The following is a 22,287-nucleotide window of genomic DNA, read 5'->3' as shown; positions in this document are numbered from 1 at the left end:
CGGCAAAGATGGGTGTCAAAGTAAAGTGTTTGATGAGAGACTAACAGTGTTTCCCTCTGAAATGATAATAGAAAATTGTGACAGTCTAATTGGACCATTCCACATCAAGACTAAAAACGTGACTTCAGCTGCCTCCCTCATCTACAAAGGTAGACTCTGGGGTCAACAGGCCTGTCCTTTCCCGCCTTCGCTCCCACCCCACCTGCTCCTCTACTTTCTTTAGTGGTCAGCTCTCTCCAACTCACATTTGATAAGCTTCACTACCTCCAGGTGTGAGCTATTGGTCACCATGGTGCCGTTCACCTGTTGGGGGGACAAATGATATTGAATAATGATGATGGAAACCTAGGGAATCCTTGTACAAGTTCAAAATGCCACTCCTTTAGGAAGCTATTTTCCAGTGCTCTTTAACCACCTCTGGTCACTTGTTCACTCAAAATCACTTTGTAAATTTGTTCTTGTTCACATCTGCCATGTGTTTTGTCTTCCCAGCTAGCCTACAAGTTTGCAGGGATAAGACCTGCGGCCTCATTCATTCGTTTGTTTGTTTGTTTATCCACTTAAACATTTTTGGTATATACTTTCTTCTCAACCATTAACCTTGTACATGTGTCAACTGACCCAGCGTGTTTTCTCCTCCTAGAAGAAAGCACTGAAGCAACAGGGAAGATGCCAGTAGTTTAGAACTGGCAAGGACCTAAAGTCAGCATTGTATGGGGAGAGTATCCCCCCCATACCTGTTCTAGAAGCCTGGTTGTGTTAGAGGAGGGGTCCCCAACCTCCAGGCCACAGACCAGTACTGGTCTGGGCCTGTTAAGACCCAGGCCACACAGCAGGAGGTAAGCTTGAATGTAATACATTTGAATCACCCTGAAACCATCCCTTGCCCCCTGTCCCCCAGTGGGAAAATTGTCTTCCACAAAACTGGTCCCTGGTGCCAAAAAGGTTGGGGACCACTGCTTTTGAGTTAAGAAGGGCCTAGAATATCTTAGTCCTCACCGTCTGTCACATTATACCACTGTGCTCACTCTCACGGCACCACCCCTAAACCAGTGGCTGACTAATAACTGGTGTCAAAATGGAGGTGCGCAAAGGGAAGGTCACTCACTTTGATGATGCGGTCGCCCTCTTTCACACCAGCTCTCATGGCTGCACCTCCTGTAGGAAGAAGGCCAGGTCAGTAGAGCCCAACCACCTTTGCCAGAGGTCACCTTTCCTAAAGTCCTTGTCAGATCACTTCCTTCCAAAATTTCTTCTCACCTTTCTGTGTTAAGTATCTCAAATGTGTACATCCACCTCTGCTCCAGCGACAAGATTACTTTTAAACTAGGGTGACAATATCAGGTCACAGCTCTTGCTCCTCCCTCCACCTAGCTCAGGTGCCAGACTTCTAAGGGCCAGGCCACGGCAGGAGCGGAGGAGGGCCAAGCTCTGGGACGGGTATGTGTGCTTCATCTGAATGTATCTAGATGTGCTCCAAGGTCAAATAAAAGTTATTTCTTATTTTCTAGTGGGAAGAACGAGTTTACTACATTAAATATAATTCTTAACATAATAGTAATTACTAAGAGAAATATGGAGAAAAGGATTAAAATGAGAGTTTTTGAACAGTGGCTCATAAGCCCTGAGAGGTTCATAAAAATACTCTGAGAGTTCATTAAACATGATAACATTTTATTTTCTGTTAAACTGTTTTAAACTCTTTGTAGCTTCCCCTTTCTAATGGACCAGATTAAGAGCTTCTGATTATGACTGAATGAGCAGAACTCAGAGCGTGCTCTTAACTTTCTCAGGCTATCACCCAACTGAAGGCTGCAGCACTTCGGCCGCTGTGCTGTTTTAGATGACTTACAGCCAGGGCTTAACGTATGTCCACGAAGCTTAAGAAACACTAACACTGAGGCAAGTTAAGGAGAAGCATACAAATGAAGTTTTTTTTTGTAAATCGGCCCCAAGGTAATCATTAAATCTGTAAGTTGCATTCATTTGATCAAAATAAAACTCCCACAAAACACATCTAGATGTTTCTAGTCTTAACAAGAGAAGTGACAGTGACGAGTGCATTCCAACTTGGCTTTTCAGTATTAAGAATTGAAACTACCCGCATGTAAAGTATGCTATTGATGTAAGATCACTTGTGAATAGATGGAAACTCTCTTACACTGTCATCTAAAAACTGAAGGTGAAGAGAAAGGAGCCATTTTGCCTGAATGTATGAAACATATGTGACTTCTAATAATTTAGTACTTAAAATTTTTTTTAACTCTTTAGAATTAAGGAATTAGAATAGAAGTTCTCAGACTTCAGTAAGCACAAGAATCACTAGGGGAATTTATTACAAAGCATATTCCTTGGCCCCCTTGCCAGCGAGTGACTGAGTACTTCTGAGGCTGGGCTCAGTACTATTGGTCTCAACCATTCTGGTACCTAGGTGATTCTGATACAGGCAGAAGAAAGACTACATTTTGAGAAAGAGTGAACCAGAGGATCCTAATCTTGTGATTTCAATGCCAATCCAAATGAGGTCCCTTCCTCCTTCCTCCCCAAAATACACACACATGCACTTATTTTCCAAAACTCCTATTTTGCTGTAACCCATCCTTTTGTTCTTTCCTCTCTGGGGTCTGACTCTGCTCAGGCCTGATAGAAGGAAACACTGAAGAAGTGCTGAACTTGCATCCCCAAGCTTCCCCTATCAGAGACCAGGGAGGCAAAGTACAAGTGACCGGCAGTCCCACTAGCTGTTTCACCGAGTCCAGGAACCTTGGGAGAAAAAGCATGCAAAGAATAAACGTACCTTCAGACCTCTACCCTAGGATATGAAAAACAAAAATAAAAACAACCAACAAAAAAACTTCCACTGATAAAAGTTAGGTGGCTATAATTGTTTATATTCTTGCATGATCCATTTACCTCATTTTGGTCATAACTTTGACTTCTCTTTTTGACTTTCCCATAAACAAATCTCAAATCTTTCCAAAATTACTTACAGCATATTTTCCTTCCCATTTTGCACTGTACTTAGTGTGAAACGCTAGCCTGCTCCCTACCCCTTTCCTTGTATCCTCCTTAAACCAAGCCCATAATGCTCCATGTCACCAGACCCAGCCTCATTTGCTACTCTGCTGTCCAGTCCTCTTTGGGACACTTGCTTTAGACTCTCCCCCACTCCCATTTCATGTCTTCTGCAGCCTGGGTTACCAACAACAATTCTTTCACCTGACATATAACCATACTCTGAAGTACTTGAAGTTTTTTCATACCTAATTAGTTACTTAATTGACTTGCTGACGACGTCCTCCCAATATTTACTCCCTTCCCACCAAATCCCTACCCTGCCAATGTTTTTCACTTCCATCTTTCAAACTACTCCTGAAATCCTATTTCTTCTAAGAAGCTTTCCCAAATTGATCAGAAGAAATATACTATGTCTTGAACCACAAACTACCCAAACACTGTCACCTCCCATACTGTCCACCCTCCACATATCATTTATCTTTTGGTAATTTATTATTTAATGTTAATTGTACTTGCAGATACATCTGGATCAGTGTGGCTGTCTCAGCTGCAGAGTAGTGATGGCCTGTGTATTGAGTGAGGAGATATGAAGGCGAGTAGGGAGAAAGCAGGTCTTCCGTCCCTCTGTGGCATCCTCTGACCCAGTGTGAGGAGCTCCCCTGGAGGGCAACCAAGCATCTGCCTGGTGACCTTAAGGGAATTCTGCTGTTTTCACACACTTCCCAGCAGGGGAAGTGAGCATAAAGTGTCATTCCCTAGAAATTCTGCCTAGTGGCTGAGCACCGTGGAGACTTCCCCAGATGCCCCCGGGGGGAACTAGTTCTATAGTAATTCAATGGTGCTCCCCATGACTTCCCAGGCCCTCAGAGAGAAATGTCATATAAGTTCTTTAAGAAAGACAGCACTGTCACATACAGGTGGCTTCGTGAGAACTGTCCACTGTAGGAGCGATGCAATACTCACCGGGACGCACAGACTGCACCAGAACGATGCGATCCCCACTGACTGTGAAGCCGAAGCCATGCTGGTCTTTCTGGATGATGACACAGCGTTGAACAAGACCTGGGGAGTGGTAAGAAAGAAGAGGGTTAGATAGGCATTGTCACTGCAAGGTTAGTGCATACAAGCCAAGTCCGTCGCAGGAAAGCCCCATGTTGACTCTTCCAGAGGCCTTTCCGGACTAACCAGATTCCCCAGACTTATCATGCCCAGGGGCTATGGCAACAACATGCCCCTCTTAGTGATCAATTCTGCATTCCATACAAGAAATCACCCTCTCTGAGGTGCTTGTCTGTCTTGTACATGTCAGTCTATCTGTGTTTGTCTGGGTGAGACTGGCTGAAGAAGGGGCAGGGCTGACTCCAGGCTGAAGACTAACATTACAGAGAAGCAGTCCTGGGACTGAAGCCCAGTGACACTGCAAGTTTTCGCCAAATTACATCCAATGACTGCAGCACGTGGGACACCAGAGCTTGATGACTCTTTGTAAAGCTGGAAAACTTATGCAGGGTGGTGACTCAGGGCTGATTCCTTGCCAAATCCAGGGAGGGATAAATGACAAGAGAAAATCCGTTTTTTCACAAGTACATCCATACAAAAACATAGGAAATAAGAAAGGCTGTAACTCCCCACTGTCTCCATCCTCTTGGGTGTGTACTGGGCACACGCATGTGTGCAGGTATGTGTGACAGCTTCCTGTAACGGATAAAGCATGAGTTCTGGAGTTAAAACCCACTTGTCAGGTCCTAATTCTGTCCAGTATAAGCTTTTGCACTTGGGCAGTTTCTTAATCCCTTTGAGCCTCAGCTTCCTCATCTGTAAAACAGGGACAATACGACCTACTTTCTACAGTTGATGTAAGGACTAAATGAGGAAATTTATATACAACGTGTAACAACACTTAGCACACATTACGAGCTCATGGATAAGCTAAGTTGTTTTACATCTGGGGTAAATGGATTTGTGTGTATGAGTATATACCTCTGTGTTAAAATGTGGTAATGCCCCAAGAAAGAGGTTACCTGTTGTCTCAGACGTGTCAGAGGGTTGACGGTGGTGGGAAGGGGACTTGCGTTCAGGTGCCGAATCTCCCAAAGACAGGCTACTTAACCTGGAGGAGGAGTAATAAAAGCACATCAGTGAGGTGGGCAGGGAGGGACCGATTTCATAGTGGAAAAAAAACCCTACCAAAAAGTGGCCCCATGTTTTGGGCACTGAGAGACCAGCCCTCTCATCCTGAAACCCACTTGACCTGGTGGAAGATCAGCCACGTCTATACTACTAGCAACGCCACTTATCTGGAATCCTAGGCTGGCACGGCAAATATGATCTCTCTAATACCCAGCAAGGTGTGAAGGGAAGCAGCCCTTCCTGGAGCCAGGAGACAAAGAGATAACAGCAACAATGGGATGTGCACACATACATACACTTGTTGGGTCTTACCAGGCTGCAATGGGGTTGATGGAACAGAACAGAGCAACAGATAAAATGAATGCCAAGAAAAAGACAGGAGAAAACAAACAGCTAGTTAGTTTTAGGTAAAGGAAGGGGAGACTGGAGGGCAAGGGTATGGCGAGTCAAAAACATACAGAAGCCTGCATGAACATAGCAGAGGGCTGCAGTGGCAGGAACGGAAATAACCTCCCCCGCTTCAGCTTCATCTCTTCACCCCTCTCCCAAACAACGTCTCTAGGAGGGTAACTGGGCATTTGATACTAGCCTGCTAGGTAACTGGCAACTTGTACACTTTTCTAGAAAGAAGGGTATAACAATGACTCAAACCTTTGAAAATTCCATTTATCTTGTGGATACCACAGGAGAACGGGAATCTGGTCTGTTTGGTGGTAGTATTCCAACTCCACATTCAGCCCTGTCCCTCCTGCCATTCTGAGGCACCTTGCTTAGAAATTAAGATCCTAAGACCTCAAGGTACCAATCAGATCACCAAACCAGAAAATTTATTGCTTGATATCCTGTTATTAACAGGACGTTGCAGAATAGTAAAAGCTCAAATCATTGCTATGTCTCTCCTTTTTAGACAAGTGTCCAAATTGCCAGGTCCTAATCAATGGTTGCTGCTCCTCCGAAGGGGCCTCCTATTCACACCTATAGCAAATGACTATGTAGAAGGTTATTCAATGAAAGCAGTAACCTTTCACGATGGCTGACTGGTTAAATAAATTGCAGTATATAAATGTAATGACACAGTATTCAGCCTACAAAAGAATGAGGGGCTCTTCATATACCATAGGGAATGGTCTCTAGGGCATGATGCTGAGTGAAAAAAGCAAGATGCAGAATTATGTGGAAAGGAAAAAAGTGACTAAGAGAGAAGAAAAATAAATTATTATTATTTTTAAAAAAAGACTGTATTTATTTATTTTAGAGAGAAGGGAAGGGAGGAAGGAAGGGAGAGAAACACTGATGTGCGAGAGACACACCAATCGGTTGCCTCTGGCACACTCCCCACTGGGGACCTGACCCACAACCCAGGCATATGCCCTGACCAGGAATTGAACCAGAGACCCTTCACTTTGCAGGCCGGCACACAGTCCACTGAGTCACATCCGCCAGGGTGGAAATTACTTGTTTATACCTGTTAAAATATTTGTTTATACATGCATAAAAAATCTAAAATATCTCTGATATGGTATGAAAAAAACATAACATCGGTTGCCTCTGAGAAGGAAAAACCGAGTGCCTGGGGCACAAGGATATAGAGTCGAAAACTTTTCATTATATTCTTATTTATAACTTTTAAATTCTGAATCATGTGAAGGTGCTATCTATCCAAAATAATAAATATAATAAAATACAAATAAATAACTTTGAAATTTAAAAGAGGGGGTTCTCCCTCCCCTCACCCTGGCACCCCTCTTCCCTGGACAGGTGAGACTGCTTTTAACTGGCTGATCTTTGGATCAGAGAGAGCACATCAAGGAAGAAGAGAGCGTGGGACCCAGGAGAGAGCAATACAGGAAAGGAGGAAGAGAAATAAAAAACAAAACAAGACATAAACTAGACAAGACACTGGAAATGGTTGGTTCAAAAGAAAAACCACAACTGAGCTATAATGGACCCAGGTATGGAAACTGGCCAAAATGGAATAGAGTGAGCTTACTAAAATGCAAGTTTATGCTGTCATTTTGCTGCTTAACACCTTTCAGAGCTTCCCTATTACACTTCAGAGAAAGGCTGTCCTGTCTTCAAGCTAAGCCATTAAGCCATGACATCTAACAGGCTGCCTGATGCTGGTCAGCTTCTGTCCGCCACAGCTCCCAGGACCTGTTCTTCCTGCAGCACCAACATCCAGTGGAACTGCCTGTACACCTGTCGGTAGGCTTGTACAGATGAGACTGCAGGGTCCAGGAAGGTGGGGTGGTTTTGATTAGTGAGGGCTCCGTCCTATTCTTGATTCCTGCTTTTGCCCATACTGTTCCTTCTCCTAGATGTTCTTCCTACTCTACTTCTCATTACTGTGTCTATAAGCCAGACAAGAAGGTAAACTTACAGAGCTACAAGTCTTGGGTTCCTTCAAATTACCCTTTCCATCACTCCCTGACTACCCCCACCTCTTCACCCAATGTAAAGATTCCATTTAGTTCAACATTTAATAAATGTTTCTGAACCTATGATAAATAAACTTAATGTGGTAGTCATTTCACAATATATATCGTCACAATGTACCTTAAATTTATGCAGTACTGTATGTCAATTATATCTCAATGAAATGAAAAAAAGTTCTTGAATCTAGACTTACATTATCCAACACATAGTCACTAGCTGCATGTAACTATTAAAATTTACATTTTAAAACAAAACTTATATACTTATTTTTTAGAGGTAGGGGAAGGGAGAAAGAGAGGGAGAGAAACATTAATGTGGGAGAGAAACATCAACTGGCTGCCTTTTGCATGCCCCCAACCAGGGACTTGGCCTACAACCCAGGCATGCGCCCTGACTGGGAATTGAACTGGCGGCCTTTTGGTTTGCAGGCCAGCACTCAACCCAGGACCCTTGCTGGTGTGGCTCAGTTTGGCTGAAGCAGTGTTGGGTACACCAAAAGGTTGGGGGTTCGATTCCTCATCAGGGCACGTATCTAGGCTGTGGGTTCAATCCCTGATTGGGGCATGTATGGAAGGCCCCAATCGATGTTTCTCTCTCACATCCATGTTTCTTTCTCTCTCTCTCTCTCTCTGCCTTCCTCTCTAAGATCAATAGACATATTTTTAAAAAAATTTAAACATTTTTAAATTTTAGTTTCTCAGCTGTGTTAGCCACAGGTCAAGTGCTAAATAGCTACATCTGGCTAGTGACTACTGTACTAGACAGTGCAGAATACAGTATTTCCATCACTGCAGAAAGTTCTATTGGACAGTGCTGCTCTAGACACTATGCCAGGTACTAGGGGATACAGAAATGAACGAGACACAGTCATTTGCAGGTAATGGATGAGATAAACATACAGAACTTCGGTACAAAGACTGAGTGACGACAGCTCCACCTTGCCCCTCCACCCCCATCAGAGAGGGCTTCTCAGAAAGGACCTTAAAAGGTCTTTTACTCCAGCTGCTCATCATCCTGTCTTTGCTCAGATCCACAACACCCCACCACTGGGTACTGAGATGGGTTTGAACTCTCCCTCCTCACTACCTGAGGAAAAAGCCTGTTTTATCTTGGGACAGTTCAGGTCTCCTTCCTGACCCTGCAGGAAACTGGCTTCTTATGTCCAAATTAAAGCCTAGAAAAAATGGTCTGATAACTCTTCACCTCGTTTGGTTTGCTCTTGAGCTGGCTTGTAAGCTGTTGCACATAACTCAAGGTCCACATGCCTGGCTGCAGATGGCTGTTAGGGGCATGGACAAGGATAATTTCAGCTGCCATCAAACGTTTCTCTAAAAAGCCCTGACCACTCATGGACATGGGCAACAGTGTGGTGACTGTTCGGGGGGAGAAGGGTTTAAGGGGACTAAAAGGTAGTGTAAAAAAAAAATAAAGATAAAAGGTAAGTAAATAAAATAATTAGTAAAACAAAACAAAAATAAAATAAAATAAAAAGCCCTGACCAGTGTAGCTCAGTTGGTTGGAGCGCATGCCTGGGCTGTGGATTCAGTCCTTGGTCCGGGGGCATACAAGAAGCAACTAACTGATCAATGTTTCTCTCCCTCCCTCCCCCTTCTCTCTAAACACACACACACACACACACACACACGCACACTCCCTCTCCCCCCCCCCCCTCCCTCTCTCTCTCTCTCAAAAAAGTTCCTCTAAAAAAAAAAAACCCCTATAAGGGCTCTCGGTTCCTTGCTTCCAACATGACCAAGAAAAGAAGCAACAATGGTTGTGCCAAAAAGGGCCGTGGCCAAGAGTAGCCTACTCTTTGTACCCAAGGACAAGACCATCAAGAAGTTCATCATTTGAAACACAGGAGAGGTCGCAGCAATTAGGGATGTTTCCAAGTGAGTGTCTTCAACATCTATGCTTCCCAAGCTGTATGTGAAACTACATTACTGTGTGAGTCATGCCATTCACAGCAAGGTAGTCAGGAATCACTCTTGTGATGCCTGGAATGAGCAAATACTGCCGCCCCAATGTAGAACTGTGGGTGCTGCCCCATGGCCTCCACCAAAGTCCATGTAAGGAGCTAAGTCCTTAAGGGCTGAAGGAAAATTCTCTAGTACAAAATAAAATGGAAATTATCCTTAAAACAAAACAAAAAACAAACCCATAGGTGAGGGAGAAAGGAGATTACTACATTAACTATAATCACAACAATACTTTTGCAAAAATACTTTTGCAAAAATACTTTTTCTCTTTGAGAGCTTACAGGAGGAAGAACTACCATTGAATTGAAGGATGAAGAAACAGTGATAGCAGCAGATACAGTGGCTATTGGGTCAGCAGGTGTTAAGTCTGAGCAGAGACTTGGAAGACCAAGGTTAAACTCTTAAGCACAAGGGAGGAGGGAAAGAAGGTAATTTGGCATGAAATAGACTTTAATGGTGGGCTCTCCCTCTTCCTGATGACATTCCCATCAAAATTTGAGCCCTGTCTGGTGTAGCTCAGTGGATTGAGCGAACTAAAGGGTTGCTCGTTCGATTCCCAGTCAGGACACAGGCCTGGGTTGCAGGCCAGGTCCCCAGTACGGGGTGTGTGAGAGGCAACCACACACTGATGTTTCTCTCCCTCTCTTTCTCCTTCCCTTCCCCTGTCTCTAAAAATAAATAAAATCTTTAACAACAACAAGAAAATAATTTGGCAACAGAGATCAGATTCTAATCAGCCTAAACCTGATGGAGAGGAAGAAGGTCCAGACCCACCCTCTACACCCCAAATTTGTGACTCTAAATGGTACCAACGAGACAAATTTTTCTGGTCCAACTTCTCATCCCCCCATATAACCAGTCAGTGATGGAGACTGGTAAGTACTTTTATGTTTCCCAGAATTGTTTCTTCCTTGTATCACTGATGTCCATCGTTTTAACCCGATACGCATTGCCTCAAGTCTGAACGACTATATATAACCTCGTTTCCACTCTCCAGTCTCTACCAGCACTCTACCCCAACAGACTAACTTTCCCCCAATACTATTTTCCTTGTGTACCCTTCATCAAGAACCGGCAATTTCCTTCCTTATCTATACTCTCAGACGCGCACAGCAATTGCCTGGTATAAAAGGCATTTCTTTCATCTAGTGGATCCAAATACCTTCACAAATTCACTCTTATCATTTGTTTGCTTTTTTCCTACCTCTACAGGATCCTAAAATATGCTGTGCCTTTTATGATGGCCTCCATCTCTCCCTCTCTCTGAGTGTGTGCATCCTTGCTTTCCAGCATAGAAAGATAGTACAGACTCACCTTGTACTTTCCCTATGCCAGACCTGGAATTGAACAGTTCTCTAAGGAGTGCTGGTTCCTTTTAGTAGGAAATGTATGTAGAAACAAGATCTGGGTGCCAGGTGCTCATTGCTACTGAGCTGTCATTGCTTCTAGCCCTTTCAATGGACACAGAGGAAATATTTCTTAAGAAACTGTAAGTTCTGCCCTGATTGACATGGCTCAGTTGGTTGGGTGTTGTCCTGCAAAATGAAAGATCCCTGGTCCAATTCCCAGTCAGGATACATGCCAAATACATGCGGGTTTGGTCCCCAGTCGGGGCATGTATGTGAGGCAATGATAGATGTTTGTCGCCCTCTCTTTCTTCCTCCCTTCTCCTCTCTATAATAAATAAATAAATAAAATCTGAAACAAAATGAAACAAAACTGTGAGCTCACACTGAATCTCCAGTTTAACTCTAACACTACAGGGTTCTTCCTCATCTTCCCTAATTTTATATTTTCTTCCTTTTCCCATAGCGAGAAACCTGTGTCCAAACAACAGCAATATATTTACTTGTTTGCTCTACTCTTTAATACAAGATAGTTTCTGGAGTTGCTACCTCAGTAACAGTAGCAACGACAAGCTTACTAAGCAAAGTTCAAGAATCCCTTATGCTACTTTTTGTCCTTGGACCATGTCCCACTAAAGAGCAGTACTGTGTGAAAGTTACTTTGAATTAACTGTTTCTTATATTATCAATTTGAAATGTATTTAAGTTTCTTTTTTTAAAAAAAGTCTGAGTCCCAAAATACATTTTTACTGATTTTTAGAAAGAGAGGGGGTAAAAGAAACATCAACATGGGAGAGAAACATTGATGGGTTGTCCCCTGTACCCACCCTCACCCCACAACCAAGGTATGTGCCGCAGGGATCAGACCTGCAGCCTTTGGTATATGGGATGATGCTCCAACCAACTTGGCTACCCGGCCAGGGCTAGGTTTCTTTTTATATTTACACTTTAATTTTAGGGTTTGTTTTTTCAGGTTTATTACATTTTCTTGGATTTGTTAAAACATTTACATAGTTGAAAACTCAAAATGAAATATTAGGAGTATAATCAGTCCCACTCCTCCCCAAGTAACCATTTTCATTTGTTTTTGGTTTCCTTTCCTTTCTGTGTTTCTGTAAAACTAAGCAAATACATATATTCTTATTTTCTTTATTTCTAACACAGCAGGTAGTATCCTACACCCTTTACACTTTGCTTTTTTCATTTAATATAGCCTCAAAGGAACTCCATATTAGTTCATGGAAATCTTCCATTTCCTCATCCTTTTCTTTATGATGAGCCCACATTCCAGTGTTCCTACCTCCCACACTGCTGCCTGTTATCTGGTGTGTTAGTCCTGCCTCTCTGCTACAGGGCAAAGGTTACAATGTGTACTTCCCACATGCCCCGGACCGGTGCCAGGCACGGAACAGGCACTCTGTAAATACATGTTGAACGCACCCTCCTCATCCTAGCCTAGAGGGTGTGTGATCCAGCAAGGAAATATCTGGTGACCTTCCAGCCTTCTAAGCTGAAAACTGGGAACCAGCCATAGTTCCCTTCTATTGGTCTGTCATGGATTTGTGTTGTGTATATGTGTGTATTTAAAAATAATTAGTTGTTAAATTTTGAAAAGCAGGCAGTTTCACATTAAAAAAATACAGGTTTCTGGTTTCTCTTGAAAACGCGTAAGCTCTGGCACCACTGGTTTACAGTTTCACATGATGACAATCGGCTGAAGCTAGGTGGTATCAATCCCCTCGGTGGGAGGTTCCTGGTCTCTTTGTCCTTACCCCCGCCCCACCAGAAAAGTGTAAATGGGGAAAAGGCCTGAATATCCTTGTTCTGTGATAATGATTAAGTTCTTACTACCTACCAGGCCCTGTGCTAAACATTAGACATATGTTACCTCATTTAATCATCACAAAAGCCTCTTGAGGTAGGTAGTACATCCATTTTCAGACAAGCAAATAGAGAGGTTAAATAAGTGGAGTTAAGATGTGCATAAAGTTGGTATGACTTCAAAGTCTGTGATCCTAAACAGGAAGTTCTATGACCTGTGGCCATATGCAGATTAGACCTTCTCTCCTATTTTTTATACACATACACACATATGCACCCACGTACAAATACACACCCGTACTACGTACACTTCACATGTGTATACACATACATGACATGCATGATACAGAATACATGTGGTATGTGTGTATATAAAGATATAATACATATGATAAACAGAGAGGTAGAGATAAAAAGCACACTATACATAGGCTGACCTACATCTCTTGAATCTGGAGTAAAGGAATACTCCTGAGTCCCTTCCCAAGGCCAGGAGCAGCAGTAAACCAAGGAAGGAGCTACCCTACCAGAGCCTTAGCTCTGGATAAAGTCTATACTCACTGAACCCTGACCTGGGCTGGTTTCTCTTATCTGCCGGGGTGGAGCTTCAAGCAGCCTCCCGGCACCCTAACTCTCCAAGGATTCTGACTTTGGGTAGAATTTTCCCTGTGGTGTGAGGCTGGCAAACACAGCCTCCTGGGCCTGTATATCCCTACTGTAAGGGGAAGAGGCCTGTTTGCAGACAATCCCTGCTGACAGAGTATGACACAAATGTTCCCTGAGAGCTTATACAATTGAATATGTTTAGAAATAAAAGGACACAGAAAGTACTTTCAATCAGAACCAGAGTGCAAAGTTAATACTCTGTTGCAGAAAAAGGTTAGATTTGGGAATCAGGAAAACCCAGGCGCTAACCCCAGTCCCATCTCTAAGTCACTGAAGGCCCCTGACTCCTCCTTGTGTCAGCTCTCTCATCTGTAAAACCAGGGGGAAGACAAATGGGGAGGAAAGTCTCTGGCAATGCAGCCAGAAAAGGCTCAGATTTCAACTGGATCAGTTAGTAGCTGTAGAGCAGCATATGAACCACTGGCTCCAATCCCAGGGACTCAATTCAGCAGGTTTGTGTGTAGACTCTATTTTTATTTTAACAAGCACACCAGATTATTACTTATTCAGAGGACCGTAACTTTAAGGAACTCTCAGAACAAGTCCTTTAACTTCTGAGCCTTCTCAGTTTTCCCAGAGACCTAAAACCCCTTTAGAACAAGGACAAAGTCTTATTCATCCTTGTATTACCAGCCAAGTTCCAGCACAGTGCCTGGTGCATGGTGGGTGCCTGCTCCAAAAATGTTTGCTGAAGGAAAATACACGTCCTTTCTTTCAGAGCTGATGTGAGGATCAAAGAGGCAAATGTTTGTTAAGTTCTTTGAAAGTACTGTGGACACTGAAAAAGAAGATAAATGCCAAGAAGGACTCCTGGTGGCTAACTGGGCTTAAATCAATCAAACAAACAAACAAACAAACAAACAATCCCCCAGCCATTCTAAAACTAGCAGCCATTCCTAAACAGGGGCCTCTCACACATGCCACAATTCAGGGAGAAGCGTGCATTAAACTGCCTGCCTGCCTTCCTGCCGTCTGAGTCAACCCTTATAAAGGAGTTCCTGGAATTGTATTTCAACCAATAAGACTGAGACTCTCCTTGGTTAATAGTAGCTGTGCAGCTATATCCCCATCAGAATTTTCACTGGCCAATCAGGGACCGGGGGCAGGAACTTCTTTCTGTAAGTCAGCTCCCCTCTGGCTAGGAGAGACCGACCTCACTTTCCCTTTTCATCAAAGACTGTGTTTCCAGAGCGGAGCAGAGCAGAAGTCTGGGAGGAGGAGGGGCAGACTGGAGCAGAGCAGGGCTGCTTGGCCCCCAAGCCATTTCACAGCTGTGCTGTTGTCCTCTGCTTCATAATTGATCTGTAATACTACTGAGCTGTTCTACAGCTGCATTGTATCACAATTGAGTTGTCTGCACTGAATAAAGTTTCCTTCTTCACTGTACCCCAAATTGGTGTTGAATTGGCACCAACAACCACTGACCATCCGAAGTCCCATGCAAACGTTACCCTAAGGGGTGACCTGTGCCCGGCGTGTCAGAACTGAGTTGAGCAGGACAAGAAATAGTGAGTGAACAATAAATGGAAAGAGGGAACAACTTCTGGTGTATTCTAAATCTAGGGAGGGCAGAGCCAGGAAAGCTCTTCTTCCTACTTCCATAAAGGTCTCTTCAAGATTAGGAGATGTGAGGACTGTTTGACTGTCAGAGCAGACGACGTGGCAGACAAGTGTGTGTGGAGGGAGCAGAGAACTGGTAGGTATGTCGAGAGGGCTGGTTAGCTGGATTCAACATTTAATACTTAGCATACAGCCCACGTGGTGTGGTTTGGAAAGCATGGCTTTAAGAATAAAGTACAGTAAGCGCTCACTTAAAAGTTGTTGATAGGTTCTTGGAACTGCAGTGAAACAATGTATAACAAAAACAATTTTACTACAGACTGATCTAAATTAAGAGCTAAAGTCCTATAGCATCTCATCAACGCTATACCATATTTTTCGGACTATAAGACTCACCGGACCGTAAGACACACCTAGGTTTTAGAGGAGGAAAATAGGAAAAAAAATTCTGAAGCAAAAAAATGTGGAAAAATATTTAATAACATCCTTTAAAGCAGAAATCCTTTTCTGCTTTGACATCTTTCCACAATTACGGTAGATTCAGCAGGAGACTACGGTACGCTATCGTATCTTTCTACAACAAAATACAGTAATGACAGAACTATCAGCACTGTGTCCTTCATAGTTACCGGGAGACCTGCTGCCGACACCGTTATGGGGGGATCTGCTGCCGACACTGTTATGGGGAGATCTGCTGTTGGAGGGCCACAGGTTGTGCAACACTCTTGTATGGGGACAGCAGTTTTGTACAACCTGTGTGGCTCTGCAGCTGTTGCCAAATTACAGCTCCCACCATCCCAACCTGTCCAAGCATGATGGGAGTTCCTCCCTAGCACTATAGTATGCCGCAGCAGGGACTCCGCTCCTGCCTCCCAGCCCAGGGCTCGCAGCATCGCCCCACTCCTGCTGCCGCTGGCTTCCTGCAGCAGTGACCCCGCTCCACTGCCACCCCCCTCACCCCAGTGAGCCAGGTAAGCTACATGAGGACTATAAGACGCACCCCCATTTCCTCCCAAATTTGGGGGGAAAGTACACGTTTTATAGTCCGAAAAATACAGTAACCAAATGAGAGAAACAACTTTGTTTGAGGACCTGCTGTACAGGCTCAAGCTCAGTCCCAGCCTTCTCCTGGATATGTCACCTCAGGCAAGTTGCCCAACTTCTCCACGCCTAAGTTTCTCAATCACAAATGTGGGTAACCCCACTTTCCTCAAAGGGGGATTGGGAGGAACAAATCACTTTCACCAACACCTCAAAGTGAGAATGTTCAAACTGAAATCAGTGTCCTACACCAAAGCCTAGCTCTGCTCCTGAGGAAACATTTCCTTCTCCGGAAAACAGTGTTATGCCAGAAATCTGAGTTATCTCTGATATCCCCCCTCTAATCAACTGCCAAGTCCTACTGATAATACCTATTTATATTTCTGGAATCCACCTACTTCTGCACCTCCTCATCCCAGGCTGGTGTAAGACACCAGCATCTCTCACCTAGAACCGGTATCCTCACATCTACTCTAGCTTCCACTCCTCCAGAAACCATTCATTCTCTACATGCGGTCATCGTGACTTAAAAAACACCCAGCCTAGAACATGTATCACCCTTCGGTGGTTTCCCACTGCCCTTGTATAAAGTTCCAAGTCCTTAACATGGCCTAACAGGTCCTCTGTAATGATCTCATGCTTACTCTCAAGCCTCATCATCTCTCATCATTCCCCTCCTTGCTCACTATATGTCAACCCCAGGGGCCTTCTCTCCTGCCTTGGCCAAGAGACCTCATATTCACTTTTCACTGTATAGTGTAACCAACTCTTCTTCAGTGAAGCCTTCTCTGACATCCCACTAGGCTGGATCTCCCTGAAACTTCCCTTTGCATGTCTAACTAGATAGCAACGGATTATTTGGATGCTTTTTAAAAATTGTTTAATGTTTTCTTTCCCTGTTTAATAAGCTTCATTGTCTCCTGTTCTCTAGACCATGCAACAGCTCTAGAACCTAGTACTAGAACCTAGTACACAGCAGATATTCAATACATGTACTGAAATTAGATAACATATGCAAATAAACTTTGTAGACATCAAAATATAAAAATACACTTATCATCAACAGAAAGTTTTGAATGATCTCCATAATCAATGTAAGTTAGGACCTAATTCACAATTTCATAGTTTTAACAAAGCCTGAACGGAGTAAAGAAGGGGTTAAGCCTCTCTGTGGACCTTCAGCAGGGAGTGACATCTTACTCTGGCTGTAAGAACAAGTTAATAAGCTCTTAAAGACTTCAGTCTCCCAGATTTCTAGAATTCAGCTCTGTACACAAAGCACTGAAACTTCCACTAAATAGGAAAATGTGTGTTAAAGTGTGTTGGTAACTGCCCTGGCTGGTGTGGCTCAGTGGATTGTGTGTGGGCCGGTGAAGCAAAGGGTCGCCAGTTCAATTCCCAGTCAGGGCACATGCCTGGGTTGCGGGCCAGGTCCCCAGTGAGGGGTGATTGAGAGGCACCCACACATTTGATGTTTCTGTCTCTCTCTTTCTCCTTCCCTTTCCCTCTCTCTAAAAATAAATAAATAAAATCTTAAAAAAAAAAAGTTAGTAACTACACGGGGCGGGGGATGGCCACTAAAGGGATCAGAGAGGAGGCTGACCTTCTCTAGAGCCTGGGACCGAGGGAAGGGCCCATGGGCAGCTCTGCTGTGGGAGGATGTTCTAGGGGGAGGAAACAGTATAAGCAAAGGCACAAGAGGAACTGGAAACAGCAGCTCCAATGAGGCTGTCAGTGCAGCACAGGGGAGGAGAGGGAAGGGTTGGACTAGAGGAACAAACAGGAGATAAAACTGAGAAGATGTGGGTTCCCAAGCTGGTTCTATCACTTACTGTACTAGCTGGATGATCTTAGGAAACTTTGAGTTTGTTTCTCCACCTAAAATGTGGAGGACAGCCCTGGTCAGGTGGCTCAGTTGTTTGGAACACTGCCCTGTTCTCCAAAAGGTTGTGAGTTCGATCCCTGGTAAGGGAGCATAAGGGAGGCAACCTTCTATGTTTCTTTTTCACATTAATATTTCTCTATCCCTTCCTCTCTCCCTAAAATTAATTAAAATATATCCTCAGGCAAGGATTTAAAAAAAATGTGGATAATTCACCTGCCCTGCTCTACCTATCTCACAGAGCTGCTGTGAGAATTCAGTTAGATAGGGTATGCCAAAAGGAAAAGGTTGGGGCAGGATTTTACTCTGCAGGGGTATCCAACCTGCGGCCCAGGATGGCTATGATTTCGGCCCAACACAAAATCGCAAATTTACTTAAAACATTATGAGATTTTTTTTGTGATTACATGTTGCAATGCATTTAATGTGTGACCCAAGACAACTCTTCTTCTTCCAGTGTGGCCCAGAGAAGCCAAAAGGTTGGACCACCCCAGCTTTACAAAAAGGCTTTCTAGGAAAAGTAACAGAATCAGATTAGCTGCCTCTAAAAAGACAGGTGTGGCTACAGCGGGCTGGAAAAGGAAAGGCCCAGAGACCAGGTGGGGTGGAGATGATGTGTACCTTTATGAGAGCCCTGCCACTGGAATAGAAGAGAAAGGAAAGGGGGGAGGGGGGAAGGAGGGAGGGAAGGGGAGAGGGAGAGGGAGGGAGGGAAAGGGAGAGGGAGAGAGAGAGAGAGAGATATTGATTGAGATTGCCAGGAGTGGGCTGCGAGAGGGTGACCTCTCCAGTCCTGCACTGTCTTATGGAGCTGAGAGGCCTGTATGGCTACAGAGCACCTGAAATGTGGCTAGTTTGAACTGAGATACTGAACTGAGAACTGAGATACCGTATGAAATACACACAAGATTTCAAAGGCTTAGGACAAAAAGAGGGAATATAAAATATCAGTAGTGTTTTATATTGATTGCATGTTGAAATAACAGGATTTTGAAGATACTGAGTTAAAGTAAATGTACATTAAAATTAATTTCACCTGTTTCTCATTTTTAGTGTGGCTACTAGAAAATTTTTAATTACACATATGGCTTGCATTCTGTTTCTATTAGACAGTGCTGGTCTGGTCTCCTTTGGTCACAGCTGTGCCATGCTCTGCCTTCTCTTCCATGGCAAGGCCTCTGGCTCTCAGACCAGTCAGAGGAAACTAGAAGCCTGCCCAAAGTCACCCCTTCGATAACTTCTCTGTTTCCCACAGCACCTGGTACATATTTTTGCCAAAGCACTTCCCACATGGGTGCTGACCTTTCCTCGTTGTTCGTTGGACTAGTGAGCTCCTGAAGAGATAGTGCATGCCAAATTCATCGCTGTATCCCCAGTGAGGAAGAAGTGAGCCCCGCTGAGGCGCAGCCATCTTCAGCACTTAGCAGAGAGAACAATTCCACACAACTCAGCTGTGCACCCTTCTCTTCACTCCGAACCCAACACTGCACCAGCCTTCTGGGCTCTATCATCACAGATGCAGACCCACATCTGATTTACCTAATTTGTCCTGTCTGACTCAGAAAAAACTCAATGCCTGGGCTAGGACCCTGAATTCAAAGTGATATTGAGGAATGGTATGGTGGAGCGTGAGGTAGAAGGAGTGGGTTTACATTCTGGCTCTGCTTTGACCATTTGTGTGACTCGGGGAAAATTATTTACTTTCTGTGAACCTCAGTTTTCTCATCTACAAAACTGGAATACTAGCCACCCATCTTGCAGGGCCACTGTAAGAACTAGTGCAATGTAAGTAAAGTATCTAGCACAATGCCTGGCACACAGCAATGCTCGAAAAATGGTTGCTGTGCTTGTTATAAGACCCTAAGTCACGCATACTTAGTAAGCTACTCCCAAAGCAATCACATCCTGACTCGCAACACAAAGTAAACAAATTTTGAGTCAGGTAATAATATAGATGCAACCACCTTATGGATCTCCTCTGAAGCAGATGACCTACTGCTGACTATTACTTTTAGCCAACATTCATTTGCTTTTATCTATGTATCCTCCATCAACCTGTTATCTGATGGAAACAGTGTCTCAGGACAGCGGGAGGAGACCAGGAGAGTTGGGTATTGGTGCTAATGCTGCCATTCAGTAGCTATGTAACTCCAGACAACATCATCCAGACTAGTTTCAGGAAGACCCAGCGTGCGTGCGCGTGTGTGTCACAAAGAAGGGAAACCACTGAACAGCAAGGAAGAAGCAGGCTAAGGTGGCAAGAGGGCAGAATGGACAGTCTAGACATCTGGATTCTAGACCAAGTCTGCCCTTATCTTTCTGTAGACCTTTGGAAAAAGAGGAGAAAGTTATATACAATAGAATAAGCATCTAATATGCAACAGGCATTCATTTAATTCTCACGGCAACCTGGCGAGGTAGACAGTTATTTTCCTTAGCAGAAGAGGAAAAGGAGACCCAGAAGTTGTATAAGTTGCCCAAGGACACACAACTATTAAATGTAGAGCCAGGACATGAACTCGAGTCAGCCTGACATCGAAGTCCAACCTTCCCCTCTCAGCACCCAGGCTTCATCCCCCTACAAGGAACTGGCTGGACCAGATTATCTCAATGTCCTTTCTTGTTCTAACATTGCATGACTCTGTCTCTCACAATTTTTCCTTGGCATATCAGGTCCCTGTACCCAGAGCACTCAGGAGAACTAAATTCATCCAACTGGAAAAAAACCAGCAGACGCTTTCCCTAACAATAATCCAGAAGCACTTGACAGTCTGCACTGGTGATGTCTCCAAGATGGCTAAGAATAGTTTTATTCTAGTTTCCTGGTTTTAACAAAAGCAAAGGAACAAGGAAGAGCAAAGCCTATAGCTGTCAAGATAAAGAATGAGCCCCTGTCAACAGGACCCGAGGCTGGGGAGGATGGAATGGAATGGGCCTCAGTCTGTGGAATGAAGTTTCTTCCTTGCTCACACGCCCACTGTGTGACCGTGGATCAGCCACATAACACCTTTAAGCCTCAGCTTCCAGGCTGATAAATGGGGAGACCAAGCCTTCCACTTCTCACAGGACACTGTGCGAACTACATTATTTGTAAACCAAAAATCACTCGAGAGGCATATCTTGTTTTACCTAAAGTTTTCCTGAAAAGATAAGTAAATATGTTCTGAAGTTTTGAATAAATCTTCCTGGGAGATGATAATACTTTAAATACAAGTAAAAACTTTCAAAGGACTGAGTTTCTTAAAGGCACACCTTGCTTTTTACTTCCTATAAATACAATTGTTATTTGAGTCAGTTTTTGATTACCAGCACAAATAAAGAACAAACACTAGACATTTAACCCAAGATAATGGCAAATCTAAGAAGTCTTCATTTTGCTTTTAAAAATTTTGTCATATGGTTCAGAAGATTCACCTTTCTAATTTAAGGTGGATTAAATTAGTTGCCTTCCTCGACTTCATACCAAAATCGATAGGAAAGTACTTGGAAGCAGAGGAAAGCCTGTCGGTTTTAAAACTGCTGAGGTTAAACCATGAAGCAGCAGATACCTTGTGGCAGTAACCTGAGCGGATGGTGGGACCGCTGCTCTGTTTTGCAATCCTCTCCTACTCCAGGGAGGCAGCACCTTTCTGCAGCAGAGGTAACTCCAGAGACGCAAACCCAGTTACAATATCTAAGCTACCAAACGGAAATCAGGAGGCAGGGACACCAAAGTGTCACAGGCTGAGTGTCCCTACCCTCTACATTCTTAGCTAGTGATGTCAGGAAGTCCTGCCAGAAGCAGAGAAAGGAAAGACGGTGGTCGGTGGTCGCGTTGGGGTGGGGGAAGCTTGCAAGAGATTTCCCACAAATTCCTCGTTCCACCCTTGTAAAAATTGCCTGGAAATTCTCCTCCTTCAGGAAGCTTTCCTCAATTAATTCTCTAATGATGACTTAGGAGTGGTCAACATATTCTTTGCATCCTTCTAGTCCTGAAGCATTTGACTTATGCTATAAGCACACCAAGTATTCTACCTGGGTTCTGTCTCTCTAATAAAATACGTGTTCTGAAGGAGGGACTTACATCTTCTAATTTGTGTTTCTTCAGCACCCTTATCTCTAGCCAACTGGCTTAGGCCCACCAATAACCCGAGCTCTACAAAGGACACTTTACAGACACAGTTGGTTAGGAAGCTAAGAGAAGGCCTGCCAGAGAAAATATGAGTCAACTTCCCTAGTAGCCAGAGATTCCTGTAGCTGTCACTGCAGTTTCATCACCACATGGCCCTTCTTCCATCCTTCATGTTGACTGATGGGACTGAGACTGCTGGACAAGCCAAAGCTGTCAAAACATAAACCCGCCTAAGACAACTCCAAGCAACAATCTCAAGACACATTTCCCCCTGAGAGGAGGTGGAGTGGCCACAAA

At 43.9% G+C, this 22,287-nt stretch overlaps 1 protein-coding gene across 13 annotated transcripts in view; it reads right to left on the bottom strand.

Annotated features, from left to right (window-relative positions):
• The window catches only part of ARHGEF11 (Rho guanine nucleotide exchange factor 11), a 113,070-nt gene that overhangs the window by 42,862 nt on the left and 47,921 nt on the right, over positions 1 to 22,287 (bottom strand). For all 13 annotated transcript variants that reach the window (XM_053916172.2, XM_053916180.2, XM_053916182.2 and 10 more), the window contains exons 2-5: positions 5,040 to 5,128; positions 3,982 to 4,080; positions 1,109 to 1,158; positions 246 to 303 (exon numbers count right to left, since the gene is read on the bottom strand). In XM_053916172.2, the coding sequence (XP_053772147.1) occupies positions 246 to 303; positions 1,109 to 1,158; positions 3,982 to 4,080; positions 5,040 to 5,128 (296 nt within the window). The remainder of the gene's footprint in view (positions 1 to 245; positions 304 to 1,108; positions 1,159 to 3,981; positions 4,081 to 5,039; positions 5,129 to 22,287) is intronic.

This window comes from Desmodus rotundus, chromosome 12, assembly GCF_022682495.2.
Source record: "Desmodus rotundus isolate HL8 chromosome 12, HLdesRot8A.1, whole genome shotgun sequence".
Taxonomy (NCBI): domain Eukaryota; kingdom Metazoa; phylum Chordata; class Mammalia; order Chiroptera; family Phyllostomidae; genus Desmodus; species Desmodus rotundus.
Note: the sequence above shows the minus strand (reverse complement) of the source record. Positions and strands in the feature narration are given on the sequence as shown.